We start from the raw sequence: 17,291 nt of genomic DNA, 5'->3' as shown, positions 1-17,291 counted from the left end.
AATAAGTATGATTCCATTTTTAAATACGCCGGAAATACCAAGATAGGTAAACAGTTCATATTAATTTTTGTCCCGAGTTCACATCATTTACCTAGTCAACAAAATTTGTTGCTTAAACGAGTGAAATATCTTGGTATTTTTACCTGTCCGAAGCAAGAATTAAAGTAAGAAGGATTAGATCATGCTTGTTTATCAAAGGTAGCCTGCTACCCTGTTAACACGTGACGGCGTTTGGACGTAGGTATACTACCGCGTGATAACTAAATGTACCTACATACCTTGTTTTGTGTCGACAGCGCAGCTAGGGTGTCCACACGATGCGTAATTAATTACATAATTGTTGGTTAACTTTACTTAGAAGTTTATCAATATTTATGTTATATGTATTTTTTTTTTGTCATATATGATCGTCAAATATCACGTCCTTAAATATTGGTAGTGATTCACCAGTCACCCTGTATAATAACACTAAAAGACTCAGTTGGAAACTGTTTGTCAAATAAATTATTTGTAACAGTGAAAATTGCACTATTTTTTTGTTACAAATGAATAAATATAAATCTGTTAAGAATATTACTATTGTGCCTAAATTTTGGAACCATCAACAAAAGCTGCGATTAACTGTTCTCGTTAAAATACTATTCGAAATGTAACAAAATATTACCGGAATGAATGAATGAACATTTTACAGTAATCTTTAGTTTTAACTATACTTGGCTAAGCCCCCCAAGTAAATGAATACGTAGAATGCGGACAATATTATCAAAATCCTATAAAGCCTTTATCTTCTAAGTTATTACCAAAATTAAAATTAATTTTAATATAGCGAACTCACCTTTCAAGAAACCTCTATTTTTAGAATTGTTTAATGTATCACTGTACTCGGAGTCCATGTCAGCACGGGAATCCGGTCCAATGAGAAGATCCAAAGAATTAGTGAGCTTGTGGTCCATTCTGTTAACAATATTATTTAGGGTATAAATAACGGTTATGGTTGTTGTAGAAAAATATAAATATACACTCCGGTCCATGTATTTACAATAGGACCTTTCTGAATTAGATCGTTATGTCGTATACCCGTATGACGTCACCTGGCACCTGTTAGTATCGATAGCAACGCTATTAATTTTTTATATAATTTTTCATTTAATGAAGTTCATGTTACATTTACCAATTATGAAATTTAAGGTCATATCGATGTAATAATAATAATGTAAGCTGATTATTTTGTACATGACTACGTATGCGATTGAAATATTTTTAGACGTGCGGATTTTTTTTTTTTTTTATAGAATAGGAAGGTGAACGAGCATATGGGCCACCCGATGGTAAGTGGTCACCAAACGCCCTTAGACATTGGCATTCTAAGAAATGTCAACCATCGCTTATAGCCAATGCGCCACCAACCTTGGGAACTAAGATTTTATGTCCCTTGTGCCTGTAATTACACTGGCTCACTCATGGATTGTACGTCGGTGCGCCGGCTGCGCGTGTGGTGTACTCACTTGTGGTCGAGGTGGTACGAGTGCAGGCGCGGCGGCGGGGCGGGCCGGCCGGCCGCCACGTCGGGCAGGTTGTGCGGGTTGTGCGGGTTGTGCGCGTTGTGCGCGTTGTGCGCGCGAGAGTGCGGCGCCTCCAGACGGAAGGCGCGCTCAATTTCGCCCTTTCGCTCCCACACTTCCTTGAAGAATGGTGTGTAGAAGGCAGCTGTAACATTTAAAAAAAGTTAGTACATACATTATATTGTTATATATGTTTAATACTCTTAGACACCGTATAGCGGTATAATAAATTAAGGAGAAGGTTTTTGGCCACTTACTATGTTCAACTGTTCATTATGACAATTGATTTATACAAAGGCTACCACATCTGCTGACTTTTACTAATAATATATATTATTACAATTTTAACATACAAATATATAATACACCTCAGAAAAAATTGCTTAGATATTATTTAAAAAGGTAAAAATAGCATTTAAAGTATAAAATGACTATATTTTACATTTATTTTCGGCACTCGAGGTGTAGGTTGTAAAATGTGCTCCCAGCCTGTCAGCAGTAGCATTCCCCTCGGTGATGAGGGCGTGTCCCAGGTCGGTACCGAAGAACGCGTTGGCTGCCGATCCACCGCCGTCAGTCACGGCCACCATTTGTATCGGTAGATTTGGAATATTCATTGAAAACGCACTGAAAGTGAAAACTCATGATTGAAGTTAATACATATTTATTTCAGAGTCGTATGTTAGTCTATTCCTGCACTATCTACACATAGTTAACCTCAATATCTTTCTTGTGATTGGGCCGAGTGAGTAAGGTGTGTTAATGGCTAATTAGCCATACGACTATTACTGTACTACGCAATACAATTAGTCCAGGGAATTTTGGCTGTACTATTTTAACAGTGATTGATATAGAACATTTTATTACTTGTATATCAATAATATGAACTTACTTGAGTGTGGCTAAGCTGGCTTTCCTTTTGGCGGAGTATATTAGAATGAATCCATGTATGAGTTCTTCTCTAAATTGACTAGCACCATGGAAACTTGAAATAATAACCTGATAACAAATATTGAAAATTTAAATCTCGATAATGTAATCCTTTCTTTGCCCATAGACACGAGCTTCGCAAGAAATGTCATATATCGAATAGATTATTAGTTCGTCCGTTTTACAATTATATATTAAAAAATGCCTCACCTCGACCTTCCGCTTTGAGTCACCGAGGAAGGTCTCGATGAGTATGGAGCGGTCGCCCGTGAGGAAGCAGGCGCGGTGCAGCAACAGCGGACTCAGCACTCGCTCCGGGGAGTACGGGTCGTCGCAGAACATGCACACCATGATACTGAAACGTGAGGCCGGTGTGAGCGAATGGAGGGGTGTGTAGGATTGTTAAATGTCATCATGAATTCCGATTGTAGCGACTACAGTCAAAATAATATATTATGAATAAATGATTTAAAATGAAGTCGTTTACGTTGCACATATATAATTAGTGTGACGTCATAACTGTCACGTGTCACATATTTGATATTAGAAAAGTTTCAACTCATTTCATTCATTTTCAAACACAAATAGATCACATGCCTCGACTTCACAAAGTTAAGTAATAAATTGAAAAACAGTGTGCCTAGCGCGAGTTTTTTTATTTATTAATGACATAATGAAAACAGCGCCACCTGATGACAATAATCGGAATTACATACAAATCGTAGTTAACGTCAATGCTATCGAATTAGTAAAAAAAACCTCGCTCTAAGTACACAGAAGCCAGTATCGATAAAAATCTTAGCAGACTTACCGTATATCTGCATCAAAGCAAACAATCAAATCGCGGTACAAATGTGCATAGCTCGCTTTTTCCCTATTAGCACGTATCAATTCTTGCACTGCGTCGGCTGTCAGCGCTTCAGTTCCTAGTTCGTTAACCGAAGCCTCCATGTAGGAACAATGTAAGCTGCAATAATATGTTAACGTTATTGCTTCGAAAAAAAGCCGAGATGGCCCAGTGGTAAGAACGCGTAAATCTTAAAAGATGATCGGGGCTTCAAACCCGGGCAAGCACCACTGAATTTTCATGTGTTTAATTTGTGATTAAAATTCATCTCGTGCTTGACGGAAAGGAAGGAAAACATCGTGAGGAAACCTGCATGTGTATAATTTCACTGAAATTCTACCACATGTGTATTCCACCAACCCGCACTGGAGCAGCGTGATGGAATAAGCTCCAAACCTTTAGCCCAGCAGTGGGACATTCACAGGCTGTAACGTATTGCTCCGAAAATAAAAATGCAAATTAAGGATTAGTAGAAATAAGGCAAAAGGCGAAAACCTCGTCTTTTAAGGACGAGGTTTGGAACTTTGGTTTCTGGTGTCAGTGCAACCAAGCTGGCCCATTGCTAGTCATGGGATACGTGTGTAGTGTAATATCATTCAACATATGTAGTTTCCCCTCGCGATATTTAAACACGACGGAAATTATAAACAAAATTAAACTCTTTTCATTCAATTGTTTAAAGACCACGTTTTCTTCAAATTTGCCCCAAAACCGTGACATACAAACCTTCTAAAACCACTATATATAGCTTTGTATACACTATAAAAATAAGGGCTTTTCACATAGCCATATTCCTATTAATTACAGAGAAAAACTTACTTATCTGCGAGGTTTTGTCCCTCTTCCTGCAGCCTAGCTAGTTCTTTCTTATCCATACCTTCATCTTGAACGAACATCACTACTAATGGTAAGCCCTGAAACAACATCCTTATATTAAAATATAGCAATTTACGATTACTACTTCAAAAAGTTTAATATTTGGAATATGAGACAATGAGACAATTTTATTTAAGTTATTGCCCTGATTTAATAATAATAATATCCTGGGACATTTCTCACACACGGCCATCTGATCCTAAATTAAGCTTGCACAAAGCTTGTGCTATAGAAACCAGATAACTGATATACTATATACTACTTCTTTTGTAAATACATACTTATATAAATAATTTGACTCAGACTCAGGACAAACGGACATGTTCATGCACATAAATGTCTGTCCTTGGTGGGAATCGAACCCACAACCTTCGGCGTGAAAGGCAAGTATATACCAACCACGCCAACCGGCTCGTCAAGATTTGTATCCAGGAATAACCAACTGGACAGGATGAGGTAGTACAGGGCAGAAATGTGTGTGCAACAAACGGTGAAATTAAAATGTTTATTAAAAACCTGTTTGATACAATGGGGTAGAAAAGATTAAGTACACACCAACAGGCTTGTTATGAACTATAACAAAACCATTTTACAATAAAAATAAATATAACGCATACATGGCAATATGTAATTTATATTTACCTGAAATGGAAGTTTGTCTTCTTGTTCTAGACTAGATAATAACGTTTTCTCAGCGCAGCCTCGGATATATTCGAACGATTCTTGATCTTGGTATACACAAAAGTATCCTGCATTAAGATACAACAAGAATTAGGAAAAAATATTTATCGTCCTAATAATTTAAACAACCTTTAATCAATCTATGTTTGCGATCTTATTGCTCAAAGTTTCAAATCGACATGATTTGTATTACAATCAAAACCCATACGAATATTTTCACCTGTGCACTTGATAAAATTTAATAAATAGCATTTGCAAAAGGCACGTGCTTCTTTTCTTCCTTACGAAGCCGTATCGATAACAAAGTCACAGATTTAACGATTTAAGGAATGTGTCCCACGGCTATAAGAATCACAGCGGGTACCGTTGGGGGCGAAGTCCCGCGGCGCGTCGGCGGCGAAGTCGTCGGTGCGCAGGCGCTGCTCCACGCGCCACGCGCAGCCGCCCACGCACACGCGCCGCTCGCCGTCGCAGCCCGCTATCAGCCGCTTGCCGAACTCGCCCGCTACGCCCTCCACCTGGTTCGTCAGATTTAATAAGCTAAGTAAAATTAAGTTAACTTGACAAATTTCTTGTTTTGTTAACCATCTCTTAGTTTGAAGCTCGCAAACTTAGATCAACGTTGTATTGAAAATAAAAACAAGAAGGAAACTGAGTATGACGATGCCAATAGTAAAATATACAACCGCTCAGCGAAAAAACAAACTTTTAAGGATTCTAACGATACCCTATAATTAAAAAAAATCCAAAAATGGTGGAATAAAGGAACTTAAATACATACATAAACGAAACGCAGAGTAAAAAATGATTTCTTTTAAAAAAAAAACGAATTGGCTACAATATGTATAACGTCCAGATTAGGGTTTATTTCTTAAATGATCATTAGATTTGTCATACATTTAAGCCTGAGAATGGTACGTAAATAAAAATAGTAACTTAATACTATATATATATGTATATATAATATATAATATACTTAAGCCTTCCCATAACTACTTATAAAAAAAAACAAAACGAAAAATAAAAGAACACGTAAAAAAATTTATCAACATACGTGGAAACTTACACCCAATTTTTTATTCAGAAACAAAATTTAATCACGGCATTTGTAATGTACATGTACACGTTTAAACAAGCTCAAACAATCTAACTGACCCCTAATATAATGATGTTGATATTGTTCGCGTCCGCAGTGAGCGCCCAGGGCGCCGCCGGCGGACCCGCCTGCACTTGAGCTTCGCCCGATGACGTCAGAGACCTGATGAAGGACAGATTTCATTAAGATTGCTTTCATCTCAATCCTAATAATTGGAAATAAAATGTGCTCATTTTTAACAAATATAATATCCAGAATAGCCTATTTCAACCACAGGGGGAGTAAAGACAAATAAATAACCGTGACATTTAATCGACCCGATAATAAACAATGGAATAGATTTGTGAAAAAATGGCGTTTTTAAAGGCCGGCGAAGTCATCATTGAAAATACTGAAATATAATGTTAGTTCATATCAACTCCTTCGATTAGAGTAGTAGATATGAGTATATCCTCTATATATGTTGCTCGCAGCACTCACCCAACCCTGGTGTTGAGGATGAGCGGCAAGCCGGCGTCGAGACAGGCGGAGGCGGCGGGGCAGTGCTCGCGCATGGGGCAGTGCACGAACCCGAGGTGCTGGAACAGCATCAGCTTGCGGTCCTGCTCCATGCGGTCCAACATCTTGTATCTGTAATGAAGTCTTGGAATATTAGTTTTGAGACTCTAAAGGGATCATTATCAAAGCAAATTCACAGCTTGAAAATAAATCATGGCTTTTCACAGCTATATTTTATTCAGTTAACTTTGTTTTTTTTTTTTGTTTAGAATAGGAAGGCGGATGAGCATATGGGCCACCTGATGGTAAGTGGTCACCAACGTCCATTGACATTGGCATTGTAAGAAATGTTAACCATCGCTTACATCACCAATTACGCCACCAACCTTGGGAACTAAGATGTTATGTCCCTTGTGCCTGTAATTACACTGGCTCACTCACCCTTCAAACCGGAACACAACAATACCAAGTACTGCTGTTTTGCGGTAGAATATCTGATGAGTGGGTGGTACCTACCCAGACGAGCTTGCACAAAGCTCTTCCACCAGTAAAACAGTTAACTTTGTGTATCATTTATATGAATTATACCTTAATCATTTATATAAAGCTTGATAAGTATATGGATTATGGTTAAGTTTTATAAAATTCACTCACAACATATGTTTTTTTTGTTTATTATTTAGTGAATTAAATAATAATTATCTTTTAAAAATAATTTGACTATTTCGGTTTTTCCGAAAGAAAATTACATTACCTGAAATCGTCTTGGAGAACATCAGTGATTTCTTTAATATCTTCCTGCGTGATGGTGCCAGTGGGTGATATTCTTTTGAAATGGTAGAATAAATCCGCGTGTTCCAAAAGCAGTTCCTAAAATAATACATACGTATATATAAACCGATTTATAACAATTATCATAAGAATAATAAATACGAATAGTACTGATGCTCTTAACCAAACTTGGCCAACTGCTTAACTAATTTGTTTTATATATTTTGTACTATACATTAATATTAGGCCATACAGTAAGGTGCGGATTTCCTTTTAGCTCATTAATGCCGGGAACATTATAGGGCGGCAAAAGTTGCCAAGATTTTTTTTTAAAGTAGTAGCGCCCTCTGAGAACCCAATTTCGATTATTAAAAGTTTCAAGGAGTAAGGCGGTACTTTTACATAAAATATAAGCTAGGATATCAAACCCTACCCTCCCATTATTCTATTAGCAAATATCAAGACTTATTTGGTGTTGTGCTGTGAAGGATAAGAAAATGTTTTTTACCTGCAAATTATGCTTCGCCCGTCTCTGAATCTCCCTCTGATGTTCATCATAGACCCTCTGCTGTTGCTCCTCGGTCAGGGCTTCGTAACATTCTCGTCCCATCAAGAGAACCCTCACTTCAGACAGCTGCTTCCCAGGGGTGACGTAACCGGTCTCTTCTAGAAGACGTTTGAATTGTTGACACCACCTGATAATAAAGTTAACATAATGGTTAGATAAGAGAATGAATTATAAAATACTTTTAATAAAATAAACGTTTCGTATACATTATTAATATTAAGAAAAACTTACTCATAATTTCTCTGCTTTTCTTGAGCCTCGTGAAGGTAGGTTTTGAATATTGCAGCAGCCTCGTTGGTTTCTAATATTTCGTATGGGATCTTCTGCGATTGGCCCAAGGTCTGAAATAAGATAAAATGTCGAAATAAATATTGACTATATTATATATGTATCCACTTTTATATTAAGCACTTGCTTACCAAAGAATAGATGAGGTTAATATTGATTTGACATAGTTAAGAGCACTAATTGACCCCAGCATTATTTCCTTTAATCTGTTAATGTGTTTAGCTAAGTAAAAGAATATCAGGTTTCTGGGGGACTGATTGTAACTACTACACCCGGATTGCTCGACGACTTGGCTCAGATATGCTCCGATGTTTATGAAACCTAGATTCAGAACATCGTTTTATCCACCTATGTATTGTGTATATCAGTTGTAATATTCACTCGCAGCGCACGTGCCGCGTCCGTTTGTACGTGTGCGCGCGCCTGTCCGTGTGTGGGGCGGTACCTGGTAGCGCGCGCGTGTCCGTGTGTGGGGCGGTACCTGGTAGCGTCGCGTGTCCGTGTGCGGGGCGGTACCTGGTAGCGTCGCGTGTCCGTGTGCGGGGCGGTACCTGGTAGCGTCGCGTGTCCGTGTGCGGGGCGGTACCTGGTAGCGTCGCGTGTCCGTGTGCGGGGCGGTACCTGGTAGCGTCGCGTGTCCGTGTGCGGGGCGGTACCTGGTAGCGTCGCGTGTCCGTGTGCGGGGCGGTACCTGGTAGCGTCGCGTGTCCGTGTGCGGGGCGGTACCTGGTAGCGTCGCGTGTCCGTGTGTGGGGCGGTACCTGGTAGCGTCGCGTGTCCGTGTGCGGGGCGGTACCTGGTAGCGTCGCGTGTCCGTGTGTGGGGCGGTACCTGGTAGCGTCGCGTGTCCGTGTGCGGGGCGGTACCTGGTAGCGTCGCGTGTCCGTGTGCGGGGCGGTACCTGGTAGCGTCGCGTGTCCGTGTGTGGGGCGGTACCTGGTAGCGTCGCGTGTCCGTGTGTGGGGCGGTACCTGGTAGCGTCGCGTGTCCGTGTGCGGGGCGGTACCTGGTAGCGTCGCGTGTCCGTGTGTGGGGCGGTACCTGGTAGCGTCGCGTGTCCGTGTGTGGGGCGGTACCTGGTAGCGTCGCGTGTCCGTGTGCGGGGCGGTACCTGGTAGCGTCGCGTGTCCGTGTGTGGGGCGGTACCTGGTAGCGTCGCGTGTCCGTGTGCGGGGCGGTACCTGGTAGCGTCGCGTGTCCGTGTGCGGGGCGGTACCTGGTAGCGTCGCGTGTCCGTGTGCGGGGCGGTACCTGGTAGCGTCGCGTGTCCGTGTGCGGGGCGGTACCTGGTAGCGTCGCGTGTCCGTGTGCGGGGCGGTACCTGGTAGCGTCGCGTGTCCGTGTGCGGGGCGGTACCTGGTAGCGTCGCGTGTCCGTGTGCGGGGCGGTACCTGGTAGCGCGCGCGCTCGCCCACGCGCAGCGTGGCGTCGGCGGCGCGCGGGCTGTCGGGCTCGGAGCCGGACGGCGAGCGCGACGCGGCGCGCGCCTCGCTGAAGTACACGGAGAAGTCACGATGCGCGCGCAGCTGCCGCACCACCACCGACCAGTCGCTGCGGGGGGATCGCTAATATCATTCCCAGCACTTGATAATTATTTCAATTTATCATTCTTTATTAGGTGACGAGCATTTTTTTATTTTATAGATAGGTGGACGGGCAAATGGGCCACCTGATGTTAAGTCAATTTTTAGAATTAAAAAAAAAAAATTGCGATATAAGAAGCATTAACTCTGTACATCGCCAATGCTTCACCGACCCTGGGAAACCAAGATGTTATGTCTTTTGTGAGTGTGTATTAAAGGATGAGTGAGCCGTTACACTGGCTCACTCATCCTTTAAACCGAAACCACTTAGTTTATTAAATAATGATTATTAAATTAATTGCTGCCCGATCATCTCCAACATCTTTGTCTCCTAGACTGTAAATATTACTTTATAGCGTTAACTACTGGTACATAAATAGAATTTCATATAAAAAGAACAAACTTCTCTTGCAAATCATCAGTAGGCAGTTGCATTCGAGCGAGAACTTGCGGTAATTTGGCTAGCTGCTTGCGGAGTTTCTTAGCTGAGCGTTCTTCTTTCAATCTTCTTATATGACGACGGAAGACGACCTGACCATAAAACAATTTAATTAGACAGAAAAATAAATTAAAAAGTGGTATTATTTCCGGTAGTAAATAAAAACCCATACCTGAGTACCATCATTGCCAAACTGCTGGACAAACTTGATCCACTCAGGGTAGTGACACAACCTCTTACTGACTGTTGACCAGATTTCTCTGAAAACGATTATCATTAAATTAGAACTGTTATGCGGACAGTTATTTTGTTGTACGCGCAGAAAAAAAAGAATTTATAAATTAAACATTGCAGAAAAAGTTTCATAAGTTTCTAAGTCAGAAGCACATGCATGTGTTGTAAAATATTACAGGAACGAATTTAATAGCTGATTAGGCGAAAAGTTACTGATGTACAACGCTGGCCTTGGGCTACAGTGAGAGGAACGATCGCTCCAGGCGCCAGGGTTGGAAGGAGCGCGAAAATGTCAAAAATAATTTCCAGAGATACATTAGGGTTGTTTGATTTTTATAAATGTGGTAATTAGTGTTAACATAACATTAAATTAAATGCAATTTATGGGAAGTGAGAGACAAAAATTATCCAAACTTAGTTTTTCTTTTCGACATAAACTTGGTTCTGTTTTTCTCTTTATTATTTTAATTGAACTTCTTCTTTTTATTTAAAGTTTAGCTTAGTACTAACTTTAATTTTTCTGACAATAGCTTTAGTAAACTATTTTTACTTATGTCGTGAATTCCTATAATTAGAAGTGCAATTATCTTTTTTTATTCATGAGTTTTATATATTATGTTTACCTATGTTGGATGTTTTGAATAAATAATTTAAAAACTTACATACTTAAAATACTGACTTTATTTTATTTTTTTAATAAATATTATTAAATATTTACTAGTCATATTAACAATATGTGCAAATAAATACAAAAGTTTCTCAAAAAACCTAAGATAATTTTAATAGCATTTTGCTAGTGAATAAAGAACACATAAAAAAACATTTAAATTATATAACTATGGCATATAATGTTAACGACCTTGAAAATATTTTATACAGGATGTTTCACTTTAAAGAAAATCACTTTAAAAGCGATAAGAAAACATTAAATTAAAAGTAGAAAAAAAATACATACTTATGGTCTTGGACGTGTATTCTGATCAGCTGCGTGAATGCTTCGGTTACGAAATCTAAGGTCTCCCGTCTGATACGCAACGCCTCCGCATAGTTCGCTACCTGTGATTGAATTTAATTCGTTTGGATCATTTTATAAACCTAGTATTCGAGGTTAGTTTTCGTGTTTTTTTACAGTCAAAAATTTCACTATATTAAAATATACTTCATTCAAGTAGGCTTTTAGAAGTAATTTTGAATCACAAATCACATTAGGACTCTTTTGTGTCAGAATCTGCTCCTTGATAATATTTTATAACAATTACGTCCCTACATCACATATTAAACATAATTCCGGGGTTTGGACATAGTACCTCGGGATCAAAAGCAACGTGGCAGTCAATATAATATATACATACCTTTATCCTAGCCTTTGATTTGTCCACCATCTGAGCCAGAAGGAAGAACGCCTGGTCCACGTTAACATTGTCGTGGCTAGACGACTCCACAATAGGTATGGAACCTTTGAACTCCTTCCTTTGCACCAATCTCTCCGCCTCCCTAACTCCCTGTTCACAGGCTTCGTCGTTTTTGGACGTGACAAGTACAACCGGCTTCTTCAATTTGAGTATATTTTGGAGTATTGCAGCAAGATTTTCGTTCTGAAAGAAATTTTAATTTGCTATTTAGAAGCCGAGATGGCCCTTAGAAGGCGTGAATCGATATTTTTTTTGTTTATAATTCATCTCGTGTTCGGCGGTGACGGAAAACATCGTGAGGATACCTGAATGTGTCAATTTTACTAAATTCTGCCACATGTGTATCCACCAATATGCATATAAGCAATGTGATGGAAGAAGTCAAAAACTCTTCTCCTCAATGGGAAAGGAGCCCTTAGATCTACAATGGGACACTAACGGGATGTTACAAGTCAAAACTATTTGGATGTTATTGTAAGGAGTGATCTTTTTTAAGTGACTATTTTGTCAAAACTTTTTATATCATTAAACCCTTTAAAATTCGTTTTTAGAAAATGCATTCGTGTGTGTATTTATGAACTTTTCTTATCATTTTTTTTCTGATACGTAATACTTTAAAAGCATTGAAACAACTACACGTTTTTTGAAATACATCACACTCGGACATTTCGAAAAACTTAAAGAAGTAAAAAATTTCTTTGTAACTTATAAAACGCCAAATTGGTCATGGTTACCGAGCTGTTGCAACGACGATCGCGTTTCGATCCTTTCATTACAAATAATTATATAAAAACCTGTATTTTTTGTGATATAGTATATTACTTTATTTCTATCGAACACTCTCTCCAACAAAACCCTCTAATAATGCAGCACATATATCCTAATTAGGAGTATTTATGGTTGAACTGCTTTTATTATACAATCTTGACAACAATATTACCTGTTTCTCCCAACTACGTCCCGGCACAAGGCTGACGTCATACACGCAAAGGAAACCATCAACGGACAGCTTTCCATCCGGCATCAGTTTCTGCTCGTATTCCTTCTCTATCCCCAATTGGTTCTTACACACGTACATCAACTTCTCAGCGGATTGTAGCTTCGTTGCCACGCACCTTTTCGAGTATGTCTCCGTCTTACCAACAGCTGAGGCATATAAAAATGCAAATGTATTATCTTATGTCCTTTTCTGTACCAGTGAGAAAGTGAACGCAAAATCATATGATGAGCGGTTGAGTAGTTAATACGTAAAGCATAACAAACAAACTCACTTTTGAGTTATAATATAAGTTATAAATAATGTGCTTACTCCTAAATGGAGTAATTAATAATTTAAAAGATGATGGTGATTTTTTTTTAATTTTAAATTAAATGAGTGGGCAGATAAATGGGCCTTATGGTCGGTCACCACTGTTCATAGACTCAGCACTGTGAGATATATTAACCATTCCTTGCATCGTCATTGCACAATAAAATTTGAGAACTAAGATGTACGAGTATGCACCCTGTGCCTCTAATTCAACTGAAGTGAACTGACCTTTAAACGGCTGGAAGCACGCATCATCCACAAACTCCGTCTGTTCGACCACCTCAAATCTGTATTCCTGTTCATCTTGCTCTTTCTGAACACTACCCCAGTATAAAAAGTGGTCGTTGTTGACTACGCGCCCGCTGAAGTCCGACTTTATTTAAAAAAAGATTAAGTCAATAATCAGCGTAACATACCAACATGCTTAAACGTTATATTAGTTAGGAAGTCAGAATAGTAAAAGCTTGTAAATAGCGCCTCTATCATGGCCTCTTATCCTTTAGAAATTGGAAACTTAGTAAAGATTCAAAGATGGCGGTTTTATCGTTAGCTGTTTATCTTAACGGAAGGGAAAGTAATTAAATCATTATTTGCGCGAGTTGTGATTTGTTGAATGTGTTCAATTGTGTTATTTGGACTTTTAAGAGTAATTGAGTGAGTAATTTACATCAATTTATATGATTTGATGTTCTATTTTTAATAGGAGCAATTCGAGGTTTTTATAAAATTGTTTCACTTCTGGATGCTCTTATAAACTGTATGCTCATTCATTAATTTCCTCTCCACTGGTCCTAACTTAAATGTCATGTCAATTCAAGGTCAAAAATTATTTCCTATTCCCATTGGAATAGACTATACATATATCTTCGAAACATACAGTCACAATTGTCCTAACACTACCGAGCATTTCTATAACAGTAATAACAAATTTAGTGTATTAAAGATGCACTATCTTTGACACTGAATATCAATCCATAAATTGTATCTACCAGACTATCGCGGCTCGTTAATTTGCAATCATATTCAAAACGAAAAAAAAAACGCACACGAAGGCTTTTTGAAGAAATTTGAATACTTTATAAGAAATACGACATACTTGACTCAGAACAGATATGTGATCAACATTGTAGTCATCGGCGTCTGTGCGTACAAATCTATTGCAGAGGCAGGACTTCCCCACACCTAGTTGGCCTTTCTCTTTCTCTGTACCTGAAAACACATAAAAACTTATTAATTTTATTGCGAACGGATAAATAAAATCAAAGAATCATTTATGGATTAAATAACGACGTTATATATTGGTGTTTAGATTTGAATGGTCAGTGTGTTTGGGAAAGTAATCGGGCATATGGATCACCTGATGATCGTCAACGTCGATAGACAGGCACTGATTCGGTAATCAGTGCGCCACCAACAATGAGAACGAAGATATACTAATTATTGTTCAACGAGTTGATGTTTTGGCGTGAATGGTCAATACGTATGGAACGGCAAGTGGTCACCATCCATATACAGTGCCAATGTCCTACTATAGGAACTATTTCATTGCCTACACCGGCTTAGTCAAGTCAACCATGACAGTGAAACACACTAGAAGAAATTATGAGTGGGCGGCCTCCCGAAGAGATCAAATACCAACCCCACCTCTAGCTATTACACGAGCAAAGACTTATAATTATTTAATCATAGAATAAATAAAACAAGTAAGTAAATCAGTTGACTACCCCAAAATTTAAGAGACTAGCAGCTGTCCTACTGGTTATCAAAACATTGTCAATATACCGTCAATACTCTATGTGAAAAATCACCACCAACCGATGACATATTAGGTCATCCGTCTTAAAACATATTTATCTATATACTAAATTAAACATACGTTAAATGTAAGATTACTTAGATGTATGACTCATGCAGATTTTTTGGACATTATCTACATAGTAGTACGACATATTTATTATACTAAATAGTTTCCGCTCGCGGCTACGCGCGCGTGTGTGTGAGTTAGGGTAAAAGCTATCTGCATTCCAAATTTCATCTTATCTATACAGTAGTTTTTGCGTTTAACAGTAACAAAGATCGATCAATCCTCACAAGCTTTCGCAATTTATAATATTAATAGGATTTAGATGTCGTAGGGTTTCATGATGTCCTCCTGACCGATTTTGGCCATATAACTAACTGCACGGGGGGTATTATAGTACACAAGTGTATTCTCTCTCATAATCCGATGGGACGGCAATCCGACACGAACAGTAATTTAGCGTATAGACCAACAGCTTAACACGCTTGAGGAAACATACCAATCCATTGCACCAGCATAATGGAATAAGCTCTAAAACATTTATGGTTATTATGGTTCTTTTATTGAATAGGAAAGCGGACGAGCATATGGGCCACCTGATGGTAAGTGGTCACCAACGCCCACAGACATTGGCGATATAAGAAATATTACCCAATCATTACATTGCCAGTGCGCCACCAACCTTGGGAACGAAGATGTTATGTCCCTTGTACCTGTTAGTTACACTGGCTCAGTCACCCTATAAACCGGAACAAAAAAATACCAAGTACTGCTGTTTTGCGGTAGTATATCTGATGAGTGGATCGTACCTACCCAGGCAAGCTTGTACAAAGCCCTAACACCAGTAAGTGGTAATAGACTAAATATTATGTGTCCAGCTAAATATTATCCAGCTATATGTTTATAATTCAGAATTAACACAAGATCTTATAACAAGAATGACTATTATTTCTTATGAAGGTTTTACATAGCAATTATTTCATTACATAATACATGCTAATACACAAATAATAATATAATACTACTATACTTCATAGTCATATGACTAATTATAATATAATATGTTTCAAAGAAATATGACAAGCATTGATGTATGTTAGACTTTAGGATTTTATATTGCAACTTGTAAAGGCACAACTATTTTTATTTTCATAACTGTCTGGGATATGTACAGTTTTCTAAAATTTCTATAATACATGTATTATTTTAAGTAATAATGCCATACTATAATTTTTAGAATAATTAAGTTAAGCTCAACACTAATTAAGCATAAACAGTTGTGCCATATAGCAGTTTGTTTATAGATAACTAAATGATTTAAAGGAAACATGTGACATACAAGGAAGTGGTAAATAAGATGTGATAACATTACAATAGAGATGCTGTACAATTGGTTGGTTAAGGGTCTTACATTTAAGTACCTTTGTGATTCATACTGAATGTCTTGAGATTGAGAATATCATTGAATTATCAACTTAAATAGAAAGGAATGTTTAATATCAACTTGTTGTATGTTACAATAATTTATATATTTTGTATGTTTTGATATTTATAATTCCATGTATTCTTATTTTTATTTTATCTATGTATACATTAATAGACAGATTATAAAACCGATAAAATAACTTATAAGTTAAGATCAAGAACATAAAAATATTTAGAGTATACTGTTTATATTTATCTTATCAAATTGAAAGTTTGTACTGTTTTTGTAACTAACATACGTGTGTAGACTGAATGTTTCTGACTATAGTACTATCAATGTACAATAGGTGGCACAAGTCATATCAAAATTTGTTTACAAAAGAATTTAATGATACATTACAAGAAATGCAATTGTATCATCATCATCATCATCATCATCAGCCGAAAGACGTCCACTGCTGGACAAAGGCCTCCCCCAAGGATTTCGCAATTGTATTAGCTAGATAAATATAAAAATATATATTATCGTATTATATAGAAATTGATGTGTTTTATACAATCTATATAGTATGACTGACTGCCTCGTCGATCTAGTAGCTACCTGTAAGGCCGTACAACCGGAGGAGGTAAAACCTTTAAATGTTAGTAAGTATTGTTACATTTTATTGGTACCTTATTTTATAAACATATATTAAATTTTTGTTCACCATTGTCTTCAATGTTTATTTTATGGGCTATGGTGAGTGGTCTTCACTGCCTATAGAAATTGGCAATGTAAGAAAATATTAATCATCCCTTACATTGTCAATTCACCAACAACCTTGGGAGCTAAGATATTATGTTCCCTGTAGGAACACTAGATCACCCACCCTTGATAACAGAACACACCAATAATTAAGCATTCCAGTTTGGCAGTAAAGTATGTGATTAGTGGGTGGTGCCTACAAAGGCGGACTTGAACAAAGGTCTGC

The 17,291-nt window shown here is 38.1% G+C and overlaps 1 protein-coding gene across 3 annotated transcripts in view; it reads right to left on the bottom strand.

The window, feature by feature from the left end:
* Positions 1–17,291, bottom strand: part of LOC126777791 (rho GTPase-activating protein 190) — a 31,293-nt gene that overhangs the window by 12,374 nt on the left and 1,628 nt on the right. For all 3 annotated transcript variants that reach the window (XM_050500904.1, XM_050500905.1, XM_050500906.1), the window contains exons 3-24: positions 14,191–14,303; positions 13,323–13,467; positions 12,726–12,931; positions 11,726–11,968; positions 11,329–11,429; positions 10,312–10,399; positions 10,104–10,231; positions 9,509–9,668; positions 8,061–8,170; positions 7,770–7,956; positions 7,245–7,360; positions 6,473–6,622; positions 6,052–6,154; positions 5,261–5,414; positions 4,858–4,964; positions 4,159–4,253; positions 3,304–3,459; positions 2,703–2,847; positions 2,455–2,561; positions 2,005–2,189; positions 1,506–1,707; positions 836–954 (exon numbers count right to left, since the gene is read on the bottom strand). In XM_050500904.1, the coding sequence (XP_050356861.1) occupies positions 836–954; positions 1,506–1,707; positions 2,005–2,189; positions 2,455–2,561; positions 2,703–2,847; positions 3,304–3,459; positions 4,159–4,253; positions 4,858–4,964; positions 5,261–5,414; positions 6,052–6,154; positions 6,473–6,622; positions 7,245–7,360; positions 7,770–7,956; positions 8,061–8,170; positions 9,509–9,668; positions 10,104–10,231; positions 10,312–10,399; positions 11,329–11,429; positions 11,726–11,968; positions 12,726–12,931; positions 13,323–13,467; positions 14,191–14,303 (3,120 nt within the window). The remainder of the gene's footprint in view (positions 1–835; positions 955–1,505; positions 1,708–2,004; positions 2,190–2,454; positions 2,562–2,702; positions 2,848–3,303; positions 3,460–4,158; positions 4,254–4,857; positions 4,965–5,260; positions 5,415–6,051; positions 6,155–6,472; positions 6,623–7,244; positions 7,361–7,769; positions 7,957–8,060; positions 8,171–9,508; positions 9,669–10,103; positions 10,232–10,311; positions 10,400–11,328; positions 11,430–11,725; positions 11,969–12,725; positions 12,932–13,322; positions 13,468–14,190; positions 14,304–17,291) is intronic.

This window comes from Nymphalis io, chromosome 24, assembly GCF_905147045.1.
Source record: "Nymphalis io chromosome 24, ilAglIoxx1.1, whole genome shotgun sequence".
NCBI classification, from domain to species: Eukaryota; Metazoa; Arthropoda; class Insecta; order Lepidoptera; family Nymphalidae; genus Nymphalis; species Nymphalis io.
Note: the sequence above shows the minus strand (reverse complement) of the source record. Positions and strands in the feature narration are given on the sequence as shown.